This window comes from Nomascus leucogenys, chromosome 1a, assembly GCF_006542625.1.
Source record: "Nomascus leucogenys isolate Asia chromosome 1a, Asia_NLE_v1, whole genome shotgun sequence".
Taxonomy (NCBI): Eukaryota; Metazoa; Chordata; class Mammalia; order Primates; family Hylobatidae; genus Nomascus; species Nomascus leucogenys.
Genome location: NC_044381.1, coordinates 61,811,051 through 61,833,378, shown reverse-complemented (window position 1 = coordinate 61,833,378; position 22,328 = coordinate 61,811,051). Strand labels below are relative to the sequence as shown.

The following is a 22,328-nucleotide window of genomic DNA, read 5'->3' as shown; positions in this document are numbered from 1 at the left end:
ACCAATCAGCAGGATGTGGGTGGGGCCAGAGAAGAGAACAAAAGCAGGCTGCCCGAGCCTGCAGTGGCAACCCGCTTGGGTCTCCTTCCACGCTGTGGAAGCGTTGTTCTTTCGCTCTTTGCAATAAATCTTGCTACTGCTCACTCTTTGGGTCCACACTGCCTTTATGTGCTGTAACACCGCGAAGGTCTGCAGCTTCACTCCTGAAGCCAGCGAGACCACGAGCCCACCGGGAGGAACAAACAACTCCAGACGCGCCGCCTTAAGAGCTGTAACACCGCGAAGGTCTGCAGCTTCATTCCTGAGCCAGCGAGACCACAAACCCACCAGAAAGAAGAAACTCCGAGCACATCTGAACATCAGAAGTCACAAACTCCGGACACACCGCCTTTAAGAACTGTAACACTCACTGCGAGGGTCCGTGGCTTCATTCTTGAAGTCAGTGAAACCAAGAACCCACCAATTCCGGACACAGTGGCAAGCCTTGTGTTCTCTGACCTGGGGTTCTTGGCCTCACCAATTCCAAGGAATGGAATCTTGGGCCATGCGGTGAGTGTTATAGCTCTACTAGAAGCTGTGGGTCACGGAAGAGAACTGTGGAACCCAGTGACTAGTGTTCAGCTCAATTAGGACGAACCCGGGCACTTAGCCGTACAGTAACAATGGCAAGCCTTTAGTCCAGTCAGGAGCGGCAATGGGCGCCTGGCAAGATCAGGAGCACAGTGGACACCCTGCGGGATCCGGAGGGATGGAAGTCAGTGGCGGGTCTGCGACGGCAGCAAACAGCAGTGGTGGACAATGAGTGAAAGCTCAGTTCGAGCGGTAACAAACACAGACCAGAAGAGAGTGCAGTTGCAAGATTTAATAGAGTGAAAACAGAGCTCCTATACAAAGGGAGGGGACCCAAAGAGGGTAGCCATTGCCGTTGGAGTTCCAGGTGGGTGTGGGCTTGGCGGCCCCCCACTCGGAGCAGCTGGCCAGCCCTGCTGGCCCCGGGCAATGAGGGCTTAGCACTCAGGCCAGTGGCTGCAGAGGGTGTACTGGGTCCCCCAGCAGTGCCAGCCCACTGGTGCTGCGCTTGATTTCTCACCAGGCTTTAGCTGCCTTCTTGCGGGGCAGGGCTCGGAACCTGCAGCACGCCATGCCTGAGCCTCCCACCCCCTCCTTGGGCTCCTGTGCGGCCCCAGTCTCCCCGACGAGCACCGCCCCCTGCTCCACAGCGCCCAGTCCGATCGACCACCCAAGGGATGAGGAGTGCGGGCACACGGCACAGGACTGGCAGGCAGCTCCACCTGCAGCCCCGGTGCAGGATCCACTGGGTGAGGCCAGCTGGGCTCCTGAGTCTGGTGGGATGTGGAGAACTTTTATGTCTAGCTCAGGGATTGTAAATACACCAGTCAGCACCCTGTGTCTAGCCAGGGTTTGTGAATGCACCAATCGACACTCTGTATCTAACTACTCTGGTGGGGCCTTGGAGAACTTTTGTGTGGATACTCTGTATCTAGCAAATCTGGTAGGGACATGGAGAACCTTTGTGTCTAGCTCAGGGATTGTAAACACACCAATCAGTGCCCTGTCAAAACAGACCACTCGGCTCTACCAATCAGCAGGATGTGGGTGGGGCCAGAGAAGAGAACAAAAGCAGGCTGCCCGAGCCTGCAGTGGCAACCCGCTTGGGTCTCCTTCCACGCTGTGGAAGCGTTGTTCTTTCGCTCTTTGCAATAAATCTTGCTACTGCTCACTCTTTGGGTCCACACTGCCTTTATGTGCTGTAACACCGCGAAGGTCTGCAGCTTCACTCCTGAAGCCAGCGAGACCACGAGCCCACCGGGAGGAACAAACAACTCCAGACGCGCCGCCTTAAGAGCTGTAACACTCACCGCGAAGGTCTGCAGCTTCATTCCTGAGCCAGCGAGACCACAAACCCACCAGAAAGAAGAAACTCCGAGCACATCTGAACATCAGAAGTCACAAACTCCGGACACACCGCCTTTAAGAACTGTAACACTCACTGCGAGGGTCCGTGGCTTCATTCTTGAAGTCAGTGAAACCAAGAACCCACCAATTCCGGACACAGTGGCAAGCCTTGTGTTCTCTGACCTGGGGTTCAGCCATTGGGTTTATATCCCAATGATTGTCCCTCCCGCTGTGCTCTCAGGCAATAGATGATTGGCTATTTCTTTACCTCCTGTTTTTGCCTAATTAGCATTTTAGTGAGCTCTCTTTACTACCTGATTGGTCGGGTGTGAGCTAAGTTGCAAGCCCGACGTTTAAAGGTGGATGCGGTCACCTTCCCAGCTAGGCTTAGGGATTCTTAGCCTAGGAAATCCAGCTAGTCCTGTCTCTCAGTATGACAAGGACATGTCGAGGGTGGGCTAGAATCAAGGTCTCCAGTTTCCCAAACTAGTGTTCTTTTCCTACTATTTTATTGCCAGTGCTCAAGTGATCCACCTCAGCCTCTGAGTAGCTGGGACTACTACACTCTGGTAGGTGTTGTGCACCCCCACGCCTGGCTAATTTTGTTTTTTGTAGAGATGGGGTCTCTCTATGTTGCCAAGGCTGTTCTCTAACTCCTGGGCTCAAAGCAATTCTCCTGCCTGGGCCTCCCAAGGTGCTGGGGTTACAGGCATGAACCACTGTGCCCACCCAATAGTAGTATTTTTAAGAAGTGTATTGTCTCCTTTATCAAGAAACATGTAAACAGTGGTGACCTGTGTTTTTATTTGACCATAGTTTCCACTAAAATGATTAGTTGTGGTATATGTATGGTCAGAATTGTTTGAGTGATTGTTTCTGGGAATTGTGTGTGTTAAAGTGAACTAAAGATAGCCTGATAAGGACTCCCTATTTCTGTATTTGACTCCTCGTGGATGAACTGCAACCTAATTTAATAGGTAGACAAGATTGAAAACCTAAGTTTAACTAACAGGAGTCTGTGCCTGTAACAATAGCTGAGTCTTGGCCAATCCCAGCAGCCATACTTCAACCATTCATACACTGCTGAGTGTTCAAACTGTGTTCAGATAAGGCAAATGCTAACCTGTAACCAATCCAGCTGTTTCTGTACCTCCCTTCCTATTTCTGTATTGCACTTTATTTTTTTTTTGTCTATAAATTTGTTCTGACCATGAGGCATGCCTGGAGTCTCTGAATCTGCTGTGATTCTGGGGGCTGCCTGATTCATGAATCATTCATTGCTCAATTAAACTCCTTTAAATGTAATTCAGCTGAATTTTTTCTTTTAACATGTGTATTCCATAAAGAAATGAAAAGAAGGCAAAACTATCATCATTTTGACATTTCTGAAGTTTTCTTAGCAATGGACTCATAAAATACAATATAGCCATTTTTTAGGGAAATTTGGAAAAATTTATATTTAGGAGAATTTAAAATTTTTCCTTACCATTGTAGGGAGGTTTGAATTTTTCCCCTGAAGCTTTGGTAATTTGAATCTATAAAACAAACATAATACATAGATTAACAAGGGAAAAGGGCGTACAAATTTTATCGTGTGCATACGTGTGCACAGGAGTCAAGACTATAAAAAAAAATGCAAAGGCAAGATGGTTAACGCTTTTGTGTCATCTTGAGGTTACAGAAAGAATGGGGGGCTCAGATTGTGGCAAAGCAGGATATTGTGGAAAGACAGTTATGAGTGGGGGAGAAGAGGAGAAACCTGGGCAAAGGCAGTCTTGTTATGCAGATGAAACCTCACAGGTGGTAGCCCCGCAGGGCCTCTGGTAAATGTTTCTGTCAGATCTTTAAAGTTTTAGAGCTGAGTTGATCTTTCCTAGATCCAGACAAGGGCGGGCTTCAGAGAAAGCCTGTTTATATCCATTGTTTACTTCACTTTATTTCCTCTGCAGATGCAAATCATCCTCACAAAGGACAGCTTTGCTGACTGTAAGATGTTCAAAATACTTAATAAGTTTTGTGCCAACCTCTGGCTTGTTTTTTCATTCTTTTAAGGGTGTGTTTTGAAGAGGAGACATTTTTTATTCTGAAGAGGGTCCATCTAACAAATTATCCTTTCTAGATCATGGTTTTGTTGTTGTAGATAAGATATCTTTGCCTAGCTGAGCGTCACAAATAGTTCTTCCTATGTTTTCTTCTAGAAGTTGTATAATTCTTGATTTTATATTTGAATTTATGTTCTATTTCTTGTTAATTTTAGGGATAGTCAGTTTTTCCAACATTGTTTGTTGAAAAGACTGTCTTTTCTCTATTCAGTTACCTTTCTACTATCTTGAAAATCAGTTGGTCATATATGTATGTGGGTCTGTTTCTGGTCTTTATTCCATTGATCTGTGTGTCTGTCCTTTCACCAGTACTACACTACCTTGATCACTACCTTGTGATAAGTCTTGAAATCACATAGTGAGAATTCTCCAACCTCATTTTTCATTTTCATAACTCTTTTGGCTGTTATAATTTCTTTGCTTTCTCTTATAAAAAGTAATTAATCATTGCTAGAAACATAAAAATACCGTTTATGTTTGTTTACTGACCCTATATATTGTGGTTTTATTAAACTCACTGTTTATGTCCAGTACATTTTAAAAAATAGATTCATTGGTGTTTTCTATATAGACAATGATTTTTTCTTCTAAATAAAGACAGTTATTTCTTCTTTCCAATCTTTATGACCTTTTTTTTTTTTTTTTGGCTGCTATTGCACTGCCTAGGACCTCCAATATCATGCTGAAAAGGAGTGATGAGAGCAGATATTCTTGCCCCGTTTCTGATCTTATGGGGGAGGTATTCAGTCTTTCATCATTAAGTAGGAAATTAGCTGTAGTTTCTTTGTAGCTATCTGTTTTTAGGTTGAGAATGTTTCCTTCGGTTCATAGTTTACTGAGAGTTGTTATAAACGGATGTTATATTTTTGTAAAGCTTTTTTCACATGTATTAACATCATCATATGGTTTTTCTTAGAACATTGCTTTAGTGAATTATATTTATTGGCTTTGAATATATTGAATTAGCCTTGTATTCCCAGGATAAATCCATTTGGTGCATATATATATATATACATAGAGAGAGAGAGAGAGAGAGCGCGAGCACATGCAAGAGAATGAGCATGCGAGACAGTGAGTAAGCGTGTGTGCAAGATGTTTATATATTGCTGGATTTGATTTGCTAACATTTTGTCATGGATTTTTACATCTTTGTTCGTTAGAAATACTCATCTGTCATTTTCTTCTTTGCTTTTTTTTTGTCTTGATATTAGAGCCTTATCAAATGAGTTGAAAAATATTTCTTCCTGTTTGTTTTTCTGGAAGGATTTGTATATGATCAGTATTATTTCTTAAATATTTGATAGAATTTACCCATAAAGCCATTTGGGCCTGGAGTTTTCCTTAAAAAAAAAAAAATTAGGAGAGTTTTTTTAGAGTTATGATTAAATTTTTCTTTAATGGATAGAGGAGTATTTATTTCTTCTTTGGTGAGTTTTGATATTCTTTCTTTGCAAAAATTTGGCCATTTCTACAGAGTTGTTGGGCTTATATGCATAGAGTTAATACTAAAATTTTCCCATTATTCTTTGTTTTTTGAGACAGAGTCTTGCTTTGTCATTTGTTAGAAATAAATTTTCGGTGCCACAAAAGAAATAGCACTCAAACATAACTCAGCAAGGCAATTTTACTTCTATAGAAGGATGTGTCTTGCGGATGGAGCAATGGCAAGAGTACACCTGAACAGAGGAGGGGAAGGGGTTCTTATCCCTGACGCAGGTGGCCTCTACTGCTGTGTTGGTCCCCTGTTCGCTAGGGTTGGACCACACAATCTAAGCTAATTCCGACTGGCTATTTTAAACAGAGCAGGGGTATGAGCCAGAGTGGCGGGGTGAGCAGTTTCGGCAGGAAAGATGGTTATGGAACAGGTGACTAAAGGTGACTCAGGTCAGAGCAGGTGACCAGGGGTGACTCAGGACAGAGCAGGTGACCAGGGCAACAGATGTGAACTACTGATTAGAACTGGCGGGAAGGTTGTTTACTGAAACTAGGGGCAAGGAGATGAAGAGAACAAGGAAGTTAAACTTTAAAACGGAGAACAAAGAACTGAACATACTGACATACTGATTCTTTGAAGAGAAACTTAGAACTCGCCGTATTTAGCAGCCAGTCTGGAGTGCAGTGGCGCAATCTCGGCTCACTGCAACCTCTGCCTCCCAGGTTCAAGTGATTCTCCTGTCTCAGCCTCCCGAGTAGCTGGGATTACACCACCATGCCCAGTTAATTTTTTGTATTTTTAGTAGAGATGTGGTTTCACTATGTTGGCTGGGCTGGTCTTGATCTCCTGGCCTCAAGTGATCCACCTGCCTCAGCCTCCCAAAATGCTGGGAGTACCAGCATGAGCCACTGCACCCAGCCTCCTATTATTCTTTCAATGTCTGTTAGATCTATAGTGCTGTACCATCTTTTATTCCTGATGTTTCAGTATATGTGTTTATGAATTATATTGATCTTTTCAAAGAGCCTGCTTTTGGTTGCATTGATTTTATTTTTCTGTTTTCAATATCATTGATTTCTGTTCTTATTACAGCACCCCTTTGTTTGCTTTGAGTTTAATTTACTGTTCTATTTTCTAAAGGTAAAAGTTTAGATAACTTTTTTGTTTAATATAATGTGTAATCATGTATTAAAATAAATTTCCCAAGGACTTCTTTAGCTCCGTTTTGTAAATTTTGATGTATTTTCATTGTCATTCAATGAAAATATTTTCTTTTTGTGTGTGCGAATTCCTCTTTGATCTGTGAGGTATTTAGAAGTGTTTTGTTTATTTTCTAAATATTTGAGCATTTTCTAGATATTTTCTGTTATTGATTTTTTGTTAATTTCACTGTGGCAAGATGATATATATTTTATATAAATTTCAGGGTTTTTTCTTTTTTTTTTCATACAAAGTTTCATTCTTGTCGCCAAGGCTGGAGTGCAATGGCGCAATCTCAGCTCACTGCGACCTCCGCCTCTTGGGTTCAAGCAATTCTCCTGCCTCAGCCTCTCAAGTAGCTGAGATTACAGATGTGCTCCCCCATGCCCAGCTAATTTTTTTTGTATTATTAGTAGGGACGGGGTTTCACCATGTTGGCCAGGCTAGTCTCAAACTCCTGACCTCAGGTGATCCACCCACCTCACCCTCCCAAAATGCTGGGATTATAGGCGTGAGCCACGGCACCCGGCCAGTTTTTTCTTTTTTAAAATATGTTGAGTTGGTTTTATGGCCCAGAATATGGTCTGTCTTAGAGAATGTTCCATGTATACTTGAAGACAATGTATTGCTCTTGTATAGAGTGTTCTAAAATTGTCATTTTGACTGATAACGTTCATACAGAATAAGTACCTCACAATCCTTATAATAATATACTTTCAATTCCTCCTGGCCAATTTTGTATTATTGTTGTCATACATTTTACTTTTACGTATTCTATAAATCCATAATATATTTCCACTATTTTGCCTATAGATTCTCAATTCTATTCTGATGACCTATATACGTCTATTCTTATGTCAGTACTACACAGTCTGGGTTACTGTAGGTTTGTAGTGTGTTTTGAAATCAATACATGTGAATCCACACATTTTATTGTTCCTTTTCAAGATTGTTTTGGCTATCCTGGGTCCCTAGAATTTCTGTATGAACTTTAGGATTAGCTTGTCAATTTCTGCAAAAAAGCCAGCTGGAATTTTAATAGAGAGTTCATTGAATCTGTAGATCAGTTTGGGGAGTATTGCTATCTTCTCAATATTCTCAATATTAAGTCTTTTTTTTTTTTTTTTTTGAGATGGAGTCCCACTCTTTCCCAGGCTGAAGTACTATGGCACATCTCCCAGGCGTGCCACCACATCCAGCTAAATTTGTGTATTTTTAGTAGAGATGGGGTTTCACCATGTTGGCCAGACTTGTCTCGAACTCCTGATCTCAGGTGATCTGCCCACCTTGGCCTCCAAAACTGGTGGGATTACAGGCCTGAGCACTACTCCCGGCCTACAATATTAAGTCTTTTCATATAAAATATGGGATGTCTTTCCATATAGTTAGGTCTTTAGTTTCTTTCAGTGATGTTTTGTAATTTTCAGTGTATTGGTCTTGCACTTCTTTTATTGGATTTATTCCTTTATTCTTTGGTAGATTGTTTATTGGTAGTATATAGAAATACAGTTGAGTTTTGTATATTGATCTTGTTTTAACACATTTTTAATGACACTTTAAAAAAATTTTAAGAGTGGATAAATATCTAGCAGTTTTATTCTGCAGCTGTAAACTGCTATCTAGAAATGTGATATAATTAATTTAGAGTGACATAAGATAAACACCTGAAATTGAAATCTAGGAATTTTGATTGTTAGGCTTTTTCACTATACATTTAGACACATCTTATTTTATCAAATAAGTCTGAAATAAATATAAATAAGTTAACATTTTATTTTTTATTTTAGTGTTAAATGTTTACAAAAGACAGTGAAGGATTCTTATCACATAATGTGTAGACCATGTGCCTGTGAACTTGAAGTTTGCGCAAAATGTGGAAAGAAAGAAGACATTGTTATTCCGTGAGTGTTTCCTTTTATGTTTGAATTTTACTCTTAGTGATTGATACATGAATTTCTTTTAAGAGATGATCCTTGCCAGGCTCAGTGGCTCATGCCTGTAATCCCAGTACTTTGGGAGGCCGAGGCGGGTGGATCACGAGGTCAGGAGTTCAAGACCAGACTGGCCAAGATGGTGAAACCCCATCTCTACTAAAAATACAAAAAAATTAGCCGGGCACAGTGGCAGGCGCCTGTAACCCCAATTACTCGGGAAGCTGAGGCAGGAGAATCGCTTGAACTTGGGGGGCAGAGGTTGCAGTGAGCTGAGATCGTGCCACTGCATTCCAGCCTGGGTGACATAGTGGGACTCCATCTCAAAAAAAAAAAGAGATGATCCATGATCCATAACTCTTAAAGTTGTATGTCAAACTAATATAGACTTTTAAAATTATTTTTCTATCATTACAATAAAAGTGAAACTATATTTTTAAGAAAATAAAATATTTATGTTTGAGATTCATATTCATTACAAAAGAATTACACATTATTTAACAACTTTTCTTTTAATGGACATCATGTATTAATTTATTTGAGCCTACTTTAGTGACAGTAGTATTATAATTGGTTGGATCTCAAGTTAGCGTTCAATGATTTTTTTTTTGAGACGGAGTTTCACCCTTGTTGTCCGGGCTAGAGTGCAATGGCACGATCTTGGCTCACTGCAACCTCCGCCTCCCAAGTTCAAGCGACTCTGCTGCCTCAGCCCCCCAAGTAGTTGGGATTACAGGCTTGCACCACCACGCCCAGCTAATTTTGTATTTTTAGTAGAGACGGGGTTTCGCCACGTTGGCCAGGCTGGTTTCGAACCCCTGACCTCAAGTGATCCACCTGCCTTGGTCTCCCAAAGTGCTGGGATTACAGGCATGAGCCACCACTCCCAAGTGGATCTTTTTCTTTATATTTACTTCATTAGGTTTCTGTTATTCAAGAAATGTAGTGGTAAAAGTCTTTTCAATCTACATGGTTAAATAATGAAAGCTTGGGAAATAAATAGAAATTTTTTCTTTCATCTTTAGGTTGAATAAAGAAACAGAAAAAATAGAACATACTGAAAATAATCTAAGTTCCAACCATAGAAGAAGCTGCAGAAGAAATGAAGAAAGTGATGATGATTTAGATTTTGATATTGATTTAGAAGACACAGGAGGAGAACATCAAATGAATTAATATCACTGTATTAAAAGTCGGCTGGGCACAGTGGCTCACGCCTGTAATCCCAACACTTTGGGAGGCCAAAGCGGGTGGGTCACCTGAGGTCAGCAGTTCGAGACCAGCCTGGCCAACATGGCGAAACCCCATCTCTACTAAAAATACAAAAAATTGGCTGGGCATGGTGGCTCATGCCTGTAATCCCAGCTACTCGGGAGGCTGAAGCAGGAGAATTGCTTGAACCCAGGAGGCGGAGGTTGAAGTGAGCTGAGTTCACACCATTACACTCCAGCCTGGGTGACAGAGCGAGACTCTGTCTCAAAAAAAATAAAATAAAAAGTCAATTTAAGAATGTGAAATTCTGACCACCTTTTGGCTTTGAGTATTTTCCAAAAGATATTTGAAATCCTAATGAGGAAATCAGAAAAAGCTATGGAAAAATAGACAAATTTCATACATGAACAATATAAATTGTGTATATTACTTAATATCAAACTAAACAAGATTCAGAATTGATGGTTGTATAAGAACTAGCTCATGTAAAAATAAGATGACATTATTACATTGCCTCAAAAATTGGTCCTCAGTAAGTGCCTTTTGGTAAATGATCTCAGATAAATGACTCATAGCAAAAGCCCTGTCACTTATGTTTAATTGTTACAAAGTAAAAGCAATTTTTTCAAAATAATAATGTTTAACAAGCATATAGCAATTCTGCTTTGTATTTTTATATATTTCATCACATTTTAACTTTTTTCTCTTGTGAAATGTACATACAGAAAAAGTGCATATAATTTATACACTTTATAATAAGTGTATGCATTTTTTAGAATAATTATAAAGGAAAGTTCATGCATTGACACACCTCAGTGAGGAAACTGCCAGCATCAGGACACCCCAGTGAGGCTCTCCCTCAGCAAAAGTTCATCTTTCTTCCCATAGTTGGCACTATTCTGAATTTTGATCATTACTGTCTTAATTTTTTTACTACCCATGTTTGTACTCCTAAACAATATAAATTAGCTTGGTCTGGGTTTTTTTTTTTTTTTAACTCTTCTATCTTTTAATTTTTTTATTATGTTTTTTTTTTATTTTTTTAATTTTATTTTATTAATTTATTTTTCTGAGACAGAGTTTCACTCTTGTTGCACAGGCTGGAGTGCAATGACGCGATCTCGGCTCACTGCAACCTCCACCTCCTGGGTTCAAGCGATTCTCCTGCCTCAGCCTCCCAAGTAGCTGAGATCACAGGTGCCTGCCACCACGCCCAGCTGATCTTTGTCTTTTTAGTAGAGACGGGGTTTCACCATGTTGGCCAGGCTGGTCTTGAACTCCTGACCTCAGGTAATCCACCTGCCTCGGCCTCCCGCAGTGCTGGGATTACAGGTGTGAGCCAACATGCCAGGCCATATTTTTTATTTTTTATTTTACTTTTTTTTTTTTTTTTTTTGAGATGGAGTCTCGCTCCGCTGCCCAGGTAGAGTGCAGTGGCATGATCTCGGTTCACTGCAGCCTCCACCTCCCGAGTTCAAGTGATTCTCCTGCCTTAGCCTCCCTAGTAGTGGGGACTGCAGGCCTGTGCCACTACGCCTGGGTAATTTTTGTATTTTTAGTAGAGACGAGGTTTCACCATGTTGGCCAGGTGGTCTCGAACTCCTGGCCTCAAGCGATCCACCCACCTTGGCCTCCTGAAGTACTAGAATTACAGACATAAGCCTCCACATCTGGCTCATAGTTTGTTTTTTCTGACGTTGAGAGACATTTATCTCAAATTTTTCCTGTTATAATACTAGCATGAGCATTGTTACATGTGTCTCATGATAGACCTGTGCATTTCTGTTAGGTATGTATCTAGCAGTGGTAGAGGGAATCAGGTCAATGCATCTTCACTTTTACTATGTAAAACAAAACTTTTCCTGACAGATTTTATCCCCTTGTTCATAGAAATGGATTAGAATTTCAGCGCTCTGCATCCTTTCTAACACTTGGTATCAGACTTTTAAATTTCTGCCAGTTGAATATGTGTGCAATAGTATCTCTTTGTCTTAATAATTGTATTTCTAATTACAAATAAGCTTGAGCCCCTTTTTGTGTTTATTGGCTATTTCACTTTTGATAATAGGTGATATTAGGGAATCATTTAAGTGGAATGTTATTTTAGAAATCCATACTGAAATACTTAAGGATGTAATACTAATTTACTGTAGCCCATTTCAGCATAAAAAAAGTGCAGACATAGATAACATTTCAGTGACATCAGAAAATATTACCTGGGAATACATCAAAAAGTATTCAAGAACTCTGTCAACAAAAATATAAAATCTTATCAAGACATTAAAGAAAGTGGAGGCTGGGTGAGTTGGCTCATGCCTGTAATCCCAGCACTTTGGGAGGCCAAGGCAGGCAGATCACCTGAGGTCAGGAGTTTGAGACCAACCTGCCCAACATGATGAAACCCCAGCTCTACTAAAAATAACAAAAACTAGCCGGGTGTGGTAGCAGGTGCCTGCAATCCCAGCTACTCGGGAGGCTGAGGCAGGAGAATCGCTTGAACCCAGTAAGCAGAGGTTGCAGTGAGCCAAGATCGCGCCATTGCACTCCAACCTGGGTGACAAGAGCAAGACTCCATCTCAAAAAAAAAAAAAGTGGAGACAAAAATGAATAGAAATACTATCTTCAGAATTTGAAAGTCTCAGTATTCTAAACATATAGCCTGACTGAAAGAAATGTTGTGTCCCGCTGGGTGCATTGGCTCGCGCCTGTAATCCTAGCACTTTTGGAGGCCAAGGCGGACGGATCACCTGAGGTCGGGAGTTCAAGACCAGCCTGACCAACACAGAGAAACCCCATCTCTACTAAAAATACAAAATTAGCCAGGCCTGGTGGTGCATCCCTGTAATCCCAGCTAGTCCGGAGGCTGAGGCAGGAGAATCACTTGAACCCAAGAGGCAGAGGTTGTGGTGAGCCAAGATAGCGCTATTGCACTCCAGCCTGGGGAACAAGAGGGAAACTCTGTCTCAAAAGAAAGAAATTTTCTGCCCATAAATTTGTGTGGCTTTCCTTTCTTGCATATAAACTTATTTTCTGGACTATTTAACTTTTGTGATTAAGGAGCCAGCTAAAGTCTTATTGGACCTACCATAAATTCTTGCCCATGTGAATGAATACTAATTCCTAAGATGACTTTACCAGGAAAAAAATTTAACAAAGAGCATCACCTAGTGACATATATTAATAGCTGCATTCATTCCTTAGTGCTAAGAAAGATTGTTTTGTATTTTAAGCAGACTTTATTATATTTAGTTCCTTTACATTTATTTCTAGGAATTAACCCTTCTAGTCCAAAAGCTGTTTGTATCATAACATACAGAAATGAGATGAAGGCTTTGTTTTGTTTTAATGAAATGAATCACTTTAATGTAGTGCATTGATTTGTTGCACCTTGATATCTGGCAGGAGGATATCAAGACTGCATTCACATATTCTGAAATATTACAGTGCTTTGTTATAGAAGTGCCAAAGCTCTGATCATAAAACTTATATGAGGAGCTTTTAAGAAAATTATTGGCCGGGCACGGTGGCTCATGCCTGTAATCCCAGTACTTTGGGAGGCCGAGGCGGGTGGATCACGAGGTCAGGAGATCGAGACCATCCTGGCTAACGTGGTGAAACCCCGTCTCTACTAAAAATACAAAAAATTAGCCGTGTGTGGTGGCGGGCGCCTGTAGTCCCAGCTACTTGCGAGGCTGAGGCAGGAGAATGGCATGAACCCGGGAGGCGGAGATTACAGTGAGCTGAGATCGCGCCACTGCACTCCAGCCTGGGCGACAGAGCGAGACTCCATCTCAAAAAAAAAAAAAAGAAAATTCTTATTCCTGGGATATTGTGGTTCATTTGGTCTGGAATATAGCCCAGGATTTTTTTTTTTCCAACTCCTCAGGTGATTCTGATCATCAACTGTAACAAATACAATTAGCTGCATATGGCAAAAAGCCATTCCCATGCCCATTTCCTTCTCTACATAACTAGAATATAGTACCCCCGTTGTCACGTTTTCTCTTTCATAATCTCTCTTGCAACTAGGAGTACCCAGCATATGAGGGGAATCTGCTGAGACAATCTGGGAAAGACTTACCTCACTGACAAGAAGAAAGCACTTTTCTAACAGGCTGTTTCTACCTGAATATGATTGTGAGGAAATATGATGTCTAGAGCTAGCAGCCATGATAGGGATACCAAACGAGCTGCAGAGACAGTGATCCAGAGCCCTGACATTGTGAAGCTGCTAAACTAACGAGCCCTGGGCTCACCCACCTCTAGAATTCTTGTAAGATAATTACATGTCCAGAGCTTTTTCAAGCACCCATATCTGTAAAAAAAAAATGTTTTTAAATAGTTTCTTTTGTTGTAAAAAAAAAAAGTTAATTACATGTCTCATTAGACATTTAATGCATAAGCTGTTGCCAATTAGAAGTTCTGTTACTTTCAGCCAAATGCATTCCCAGCTGATACCTCAGCAAGTTTTATAACCCTATTTTATAGCACTTGCGTGCTATGGCAAAAAGAGAAAGATCAGTGTATCAAAAAATGATTCATTAGTAATGAAGGCTTATCAATGTGGTTGTTTGATTACATTCTGCAAAAGAAGAATTGATATACCATGTATACAAGATTATATATGTAAGACCTAAATCTTATATAAGATAGATCTTATACATATTATACATTTATAATTTATAATGTAAAATTAAAACTGATAGATGTCACATTTATGCAAAGTTATAAATATTCCATGATCCTAAACTTTTTTTCTTAAGTGAAATGTGTAACAATATTAACCTTTAACACATTTTTGTCCCTTGTTTTTACCCCTCTTCCTAGGTCTTTTCCTTCCCTTGTAACATTAATCCTGTATTGAATGATTTCCCTGTAATTGTGGCATAGAATTTTTTTCTCTCATATTATTCAGATTTGTCAGCAATACTGAATGTTACAGGACCACTTTCCACAATTTTTACTGGCTATGCTGATGGAATCTAGGGGCTTGGAATTGCTTACTCATCTCTATGCTAGTGAGTCCCACAATTTTGTCAATCATTATACCTACTGAAAAAAATCATACCTTTCCAAATCTCATACATGAGACTTTTTAAGGAAGTAGTCTTTTTAAGGAATTAAACCGCAATTACATATGTGGTTGCACCTTTTATTTCTACATAATCTTAAAAATTAAGAAAAGTTTATAGTCTAAAAATAGGTTCCTTACAAAGGAAATGCATTCTTTGTATTATCATAGAATGTTGTTTATAATTGGTAGTTAATTGGTACTAATAAGGAGCGTTTAAAAATATATTGGTTGTAAAAACACAAATAGTACCTAAGTGCTCAGAAGTTGACTAAGTGGTAGAAGTGGTACAGTATTTCATCAAAACTTGGTTTAAACATTTCTATAACCTCTAGCAATGTTAAGTTGAAGTATATGGATAAAATTTTAATATTAAACATTTATATGTAAATCATTTAAATATTTTAAATGAACTTTTTAATTTTTTGAGATGGAGTCTCACTCTGTCACCCAGGCTGGAGTGCAGTGGCATGATCTCAGCTCACTGAAATCTCCGCCTCCCAGGTTCAAGAGATTCTCTGGCCTCAGCCTCCCGAGTAGCTGGGATTACAGGTGCGTGCCACCATCCCCGGCTAATTTTTGTATTTTTAGTTGAGACAGGGTTTCACCATGTTGGCCAGGCTGGTCTCAAACTCCTGACTGCAAGTGATCCGCCCATCTCAGCCTTCCAAAGTGCTGGGATTACAGGTGTGAGCCATTGCACCTGGCCTATATTTTTTTGTTTAATCTGTAAGAGTTATTTATTTCTTTTGCCATTATGAAGAAAAATCATAACATGGGAACAATGACCTAAATAACTGAAACAGGAAATGAATTGGCCCTGGGGAAATTGCCGTGACCAGCTGAGGTTAGGAAAGATGGTCTAGAACGGGACAAAACTGACATCCCTTAGCAGAGGATATTACAACATGTCCGCGAAGTCAGGAAACATAAGATAAAATGATTTTTAAAACTATATTATTTACACTTCCAAACAGTGTATTGTACTCAATATGTTTTCTGGCTAAGTACTCTAAATTTAAAGCAATAGGTCCAATTGTGACTCTGGAAAAACATATAATGAGTAATCTGGAAACACAGGGAGAATAGTATATTATATACTTCACCCAAAAACATTCTGAGCTTACTATTTAGAAGTGTAACTAAACAGTTACACACTGTTTAAAAATAAGTTTCTCCTATGTTTCTCATCTCTGCAACACTTGTGGCTGCCAGCTGACACAAGGCAGGTGCAGTGTGAGTGGCTGCCAGTGGACAGTGACAAAAACAAGACTTACTGAAACAAACAAGTGTTTCATAAATAATTTGGAAACAATTTTGGAATCCTTTTCTTGGCCATGGAAACAGTACATTTCAGATCCTATTAAGTGATTTATGTGTGGGAAATCCTCAACTGGTAATGCTGGAAATGCTTAATGATGCTATACTGCTGTCCACAAATGTGAGAGGATATCCAACAGAAAATGAAAATCCCAGAGGAAGCAAGCCACAGTGAGGGGCCAGGCTGTCTCTGCAGGGTCATGAACATTTGATATAAAGTTTGCATTGTAGCTGTGTGGTTACACAAGCAGGTACAACTGAAATGGGCCCTAGGGGATAGATTAGAGACAAATCAGGAATCCACAAAACAGCTCCATAGTATGTTTGGACCAGCATCTAACCAGTCAACCTTTGTATATTTTTCTAGTCATACAGCATCCTCTTTCTCTATGATCCACTTGTCAAGTAAATTTTGCCCACACATGGGACATGCTTCTAGTCCGAAAAATAAATCATGTTCTTCCCAGCTGTAAACTAATTGCAGAGATGACTAAAAACATCATGGAATTGAACTTAAAGCAGCAATTTTGCTTTTCTTGGTTCACTGCTGCATTAAGAAGATGGAAGCTTTAGAAGGAGTTTCAACTCATGGGTCACTGTCCCTTGAGTGAGACCCCACCTGTATGGAGGAGCTGGTGATTCTATATCTGCACTTAACATTGTTAGTAGACTGACTACTATATCTTGCTATTTATATTCTATTTTTATATGTAGTAGATGTGATTAGTTAAGTCCAAATTCAATTAAAATTATCACAGTATTCCTGAAATTATGTATTTCCTCAATTTATGCTTAAGGTTCAATTTAACTATTGTTGAGCTGTGATTTTTTTGCTGTTAAAAAGGGATTCTTGGCCTGGAAATGGTTGGGAATTACTGATAAAAATACCAGCCTTCATTGTGCTGTAAAGTCAGTTAAATTGTATGAAAGCTTTTTTCATAGTGATAATTGTCTCTCTGTTTTTAAAATGCTTTATTGAGGCATAATTTACATGCATAAGACTCACCAATTTTAAGTGTATAATTTAATGATTTGGTAAATATACAAGCATTGTGCACCTATCATCACAATCCAGTTTTAGAACATTTCCGTCATCCCAAAATGATCCCTCATGCTCACTTGTAGCCACTCCCCATTCCCACTCCCCAGCCCCAAGCAACTTAATCTTTTGTGTGTCCATAAAATTGCCTTTTATGAACCTTTCATATAAATGACATCATAAAATATGTAGTCTTTGAGTCTAGCTCCGTTCACCTTACATGACATTTTTGAGGTAGAGCCATGTTAAAACATGTACCGACAGTTCATCATTTTTTTTTTTCTGAATAGCATTCCATTGTATGGACATACTAATTTTGTTTACCCCTTCAAATTTGGATTCTTTCCACTTTGGGCTATTATGAATGATACTGTTGTGAACATTTGCATGCAAACTCTTTGTGTGGACATATGTTTTCATTTTTCTTGGATATATATATACCTAAGAGGGAGATTAGATTGCTGGATTGTGTGGTAAATTCATATTTAGTTTTTAAGGAATCACCAAACTTGTGGTAATATCTGCACCCTTTTACAATCCTAGAGCTTTGTGAGGACTCCACACTGAGGAGGCTCCAGATCCTCACCAACACTTGTAATTGTCAGTGCATTTTGATTTATTGTCATTCTAGTGTCTGTGAAGTCTCACTGTGGTTTTAATTTGTATATTTCTTTTTTTTTCTTTTTTTTTTTTTTCAGATGGAGTCTCGCTCTGTTGCCTAGGCTGGAGTGCAGTGGCAGGATCTTGGCTCACCCACAACCTCTGCCTCCCGGGTTCAAGTGATTCTCCTGCCTTAGCCTCTCGAGTAGCTGGGACTACAGGCACACACCACCATGCCTGGCGAATCTTTGTATTTTTAGTAGAGATGGGGTTTCACCATGTTGGCCAGGCTGGTCTCGAACTCCTGACCTCATGATCTGCCCGCCTCAACCTCCAAAGTGCTGGAATTACAGGTGTGAGCCACCATGCCTGGCCTAATTTGTATATTTCTAATGACTCATGATGTTGACTGAGCATCTTTTCTTTTTTTTTTTCCTTGTTTTTTGAGATGGAGTCTTGCTCTATAGCCCGGGCTGGAGTGCAGTGGTGCCATTTCAGCTCAATGCAACCTCTGCCTCCTAGGTTCAAGTGATTCTCCTGCCTCAGCCTCCCGAGTAGCTGGGATTACAGGCACACACCATCATGCCCAACTAATTTTTGTATTTTTAGTAGAAACAGGTTTTCACAATGTTGGCCAGGATGGTCTTCATCTACTGACCTTGTGATCCGCCCCCCTCGGCCTCCCAAAGTGCTGGGCTTATAGGCATGAGCCACCGCGTCCAGCCGACTGAACATCTTTTCATGTGTTTATTAGCCAATCCTATATCTTCACTGGTGAAATGTCTATTCAGATGTGTTGCCCATTTTAAAAATTGGGTTGTTTTCTTACCATTGAGTTATGAGTCTTTTATATATATTCTAGATACAAGTCCTTTATCAGATATAATTTGGAAATATTTTCTCACAGTCTGTAATGTGTTATACATCAATTTTAAGATATCCTTCACATTAAGAAACTAACAATGTGGATAATAATCCTGGTATTGACAGAGGTTTGGACTCCTGAAGCCTGAAAGACTATCTGCTGCCACGCCTGGGCATGTACTGCATCATTTACAAGACTGTAGAGCACCTGTTGTGTGTGCAGTTGTGATTTCTTATAGATTTTTAGAATTGGAAGGCATGTAAACAACACGTAGTCTGGTACATTGCCTCAGTAGGTAAGTCAGTATGAACTTCTAAGAATTTTTGTTTTCTTCTGTATTGGGCCTATTGTGGGTATGTCCAATGTGACAGGGGAGGTAAGGGAAGTGGCTTCCCCTGAGGTTGTAATTGAAATGGCTTTCATCATCTTTAAGTCAAAGTGAGATGCCAGTAATAGGATATATGTATATATGTACTTGTGTCTCTGTATGTGTGTAAATAAACGTGCTGGAAGGAGGAGGTGATTCAATCAGGGACTTCGTGAAAGAAAAAAAGAATAACTGGACCTTCCTTTAATGATGAAAACTGTTTATACAGCAAACCATCAAAGCCAAAATGTGAATTTTGGTATTAGTCTGATTTTTCCTAAGAAACTGTTGATGTAACCACTGTAGTTGCAGAGATTGTTTTGGTATATTCTAGGCCCTCTTTGTTTTGTTCTGTTTGGGGTTTCTTCCCCCTCAAGTTGCTCTTGTCCACCACTAGACTGGCTGCCTTTTATTCCATAGCAGACAGTCCTTAAGTCTTTGCATATGTCCTTATTCAAAAATTAATCTTCATCAGTTTTTTTCTGCAGAAAACAGTTTTTTAAATATCTTACATGAGAATGCCCTGCACCTGCAATCTCTGGTTGATGCAGTTTCCTTTCTCTCTTCTCTGTTCCCATTGGTAGAATAAATCAGTTCCTTCTTAAATCCTGAGCTGAAAATGTCCACACTTCCCAGAAGTGTACTTTAGAATCACCTGTAACATGTATTTAAAATACAGATTCCCCAGCTCCACGAGCAAAGCTCTCCTGCCATGTGACCCTGATACAGTTCAGGGAGCCACTAAGTCAGGCCAAAATGGCTCAGCAGGCAAAGGTCCAAGCTGCCAGGGTATTATGTCATTACAGCATGCTTAGCATAGCTAGGAGGACAGGCTCACACCCAGCCCCACAGCTGTTGCGCTACAGACTCAGGCACAGGGCTGTCTAACTGGCAGATGTGGGCCACAACTGTTGGGGACAAGCCAGCCATTTTTGGGAAAATCTTATTGTAAGGGGCAAGTGTGAGTGAGATTTAGGAGTCATGGGAAAATACAGCAACACAGTAAATCTTGTGTTATGGGAGAGATGTGGAAGAAAGAGATAAACTACTGGCCAGGGTGTCTCCTGACTGGGTGACTTGCCACCACATGGGCCAGGCAGGTTGCGGCAGCTCTGCCTTTGGGAGGTGGCTGGAGGAGGGGAGGAGAGAGAGGCATGATGAAGACAGATGCACCCTTTCCTGAGCAGGGGTTAACAGTCAGGGTGCCGAAAGGAACTCCACAGCCTGTTTCCCATCTCTCTTGTCCTCATCAAGTACTGGTCCTCGTATATGTGTTCTGCTTCCACTTTCTCAGGATGCTTACGTTTTTGCAAATATGTTTATGGAAAAGAGTTACCTCACCCACCTCTCCAAACATCTATTTGTTTTACATTTTTATTGCAGGGGAGTAATCTCTTTACATAGCTTCAAATAGCATAACATTCAGCAGTATCCAAGCTTAGATATATCTGATGAGAGGAAAGTAATTGTGAGGCCTTTGTTCTAGTTACAACTTTGTCACTATCTGACTCCATGACTCCAGCAAATTGCTTCCACTGTCTGGCCTGCAGTTTTTTTCTTGCATTAAATAACAGACTTAGTCTAGATCGGTGGTTCTTATCATGTGGTTTCTGGACTAGCAGCATCAACATTACCTGGGAAACTTGTTAGAAATGCAAATTCTTGGGCTCTGCCCTAGACCTACTGAAACATACTCTGTGGGCGGGGCCCAGCAATCTGTGTTTGAAACGCGATTCTGATTATTTGACAAAAGTTTGCAAACCACTGGTCTAGATAAGTAGCGCTTAGCCTTGGCTGCACATTAAAATCATCTGGGCAACTTTTATAACCTACCAATCCTGGCCTCTTCCTCCAAAGATTCTGACTTAAATGGTTTCAGATGGGGACCATTATTATGTGGTTATAGCGGACGTCTAGGTGCTATCCGAGGTCTTCAAAACTAAAAGTCAGTGTTTCCCAGCCGTAAATGCATACCTCTAGACCTGACCTTCTCAAGCCACTAGGTGTTGCTATAATAGAGAAGAAAAGGCATTTTCAGAACTGTCTTTGGATATGGACGAGGAGGAGGAAAATGTATTTCTTAACTTCTGATAAGAGATTACTTTGTTATTTTAATCTGAGTGCAATTTGCTAAATATTCATTTGCAACTTGTTAAATTTATTCAAAGAAATTAAATGCCCATAAATGACAGAAAGAATAAAGAATTGTGATATATATTTACAATAAAATACTCTTTAGCAATAAAAAGAAATAAACTAGTGATGCGCATTATAACATGGCTGAATCTCACAACATAATGAACCAAAAAGAACTGGACACAAAAGAAGTAATATCGTATCATTGCTTTAAGTGAAAATCAAACACAGGTAAAACTAATCTATGGTGATTGCGGTCAGGATAGTGATTGCCCTTGGGGGTAGGGTGGTGATAATTAGAAGAGAGCACAAGGGAACCTTCCAGAGTGCTAGAAATGTTTTACTTCTCGATCTGATGATAGTTAAGTACATATACACACACTGCACATAAATATATATATATATACACTGAGCCATACTCTTAAATTTGCACACTTTACTATATATATGTTACTTGTTAGTAGTAAAGATTTACAAAAAATAAAATGTAATCCTTAGGTGGAGTAACCGGTACCCCAGCCCACCATCGCTTGGTATATTTGCCATCTACCTTGGTATTTGTACCATCTGTGGTCACTAAAAGATGAACATAGCACTTTGATTTCCTGTTGATATTAAGTTAAAATGTATATGTCAATGTCTATGGTCCCAAATTGAGAAGGTAATGGCATGATCTCTATTTATTTAAAGGTTTAGTTTGTTTTGAATATTTGCATGCCTGCAGGACCCACATTCCGCAGCAGTACCCATGGGTGATTGAATCTCTTCAAAACCATCTGCTGTCTCTTCCTTACTCCTCAAATCTTGTAAAAAGATCTAAGAAATAAAACTGCCTGCTCTTTACTGTCTGCAGAAGACCTCACCCCTTCTCCTGTCAGTGACAGGAGGTCAAATGCATCCTAACAAATCAAGGTGACATTAAAGAAAAAAAATCATTCTGTAGCAGGCAGAAACAAGTCCCTGCAAATTTCAATAAGCCACTGACTATTTAAACAAGGCATATTAGAAAGGCATTCAGGGAAGAAAAATGTGTTCGGGAAATGAAAACCAGAGTCACTTAGCAGAATGTAGAAAAATCCTTTGGGAAGGGAGTCTTATCATAATAGATGGGAAATTACCATCCATCACTCAGC

At 40.0% G+C, this 22,328-nt stretch overlaps 1 protein-coding gene across 2 annotated transcripts in view; it reads left to right on the top strand.

Moving 5' to 3' along the window:
• The window catches only part of C1AH9orf85 (chromosome 1a C9orf85 homolog), a 74,468-nt gene extending 53,161 nt beyond the window's left edge, over window positions 1–21,307 (top strand). Inside the window, exons 3-4 of one of the 2 annotated variants that reach the window (XM_003267405.3) lie at window positions 8,442–8,555; window positions 9,611–10,790. In XM_003267405.3, the coding sequence (XP_003267453.1) occupies window positions 8,442–8,555; window positions 9,611–9,761 (265 nt within the window). In that variant the 3' untranslated portion in view covers window positions 9,762–10,790. Of the gene's footprint in view, window positions 1–8,441; window positions 8,556–9,610; window positions 10,791–17,925 lie in introns of those variants that run through there. The other variant, XM_030809966.1, reaches the window with a different exon arrangement.
• The last annotated feature ends 1,021 nt before the right edge of the window (window positions 21,308–22,328 follow it).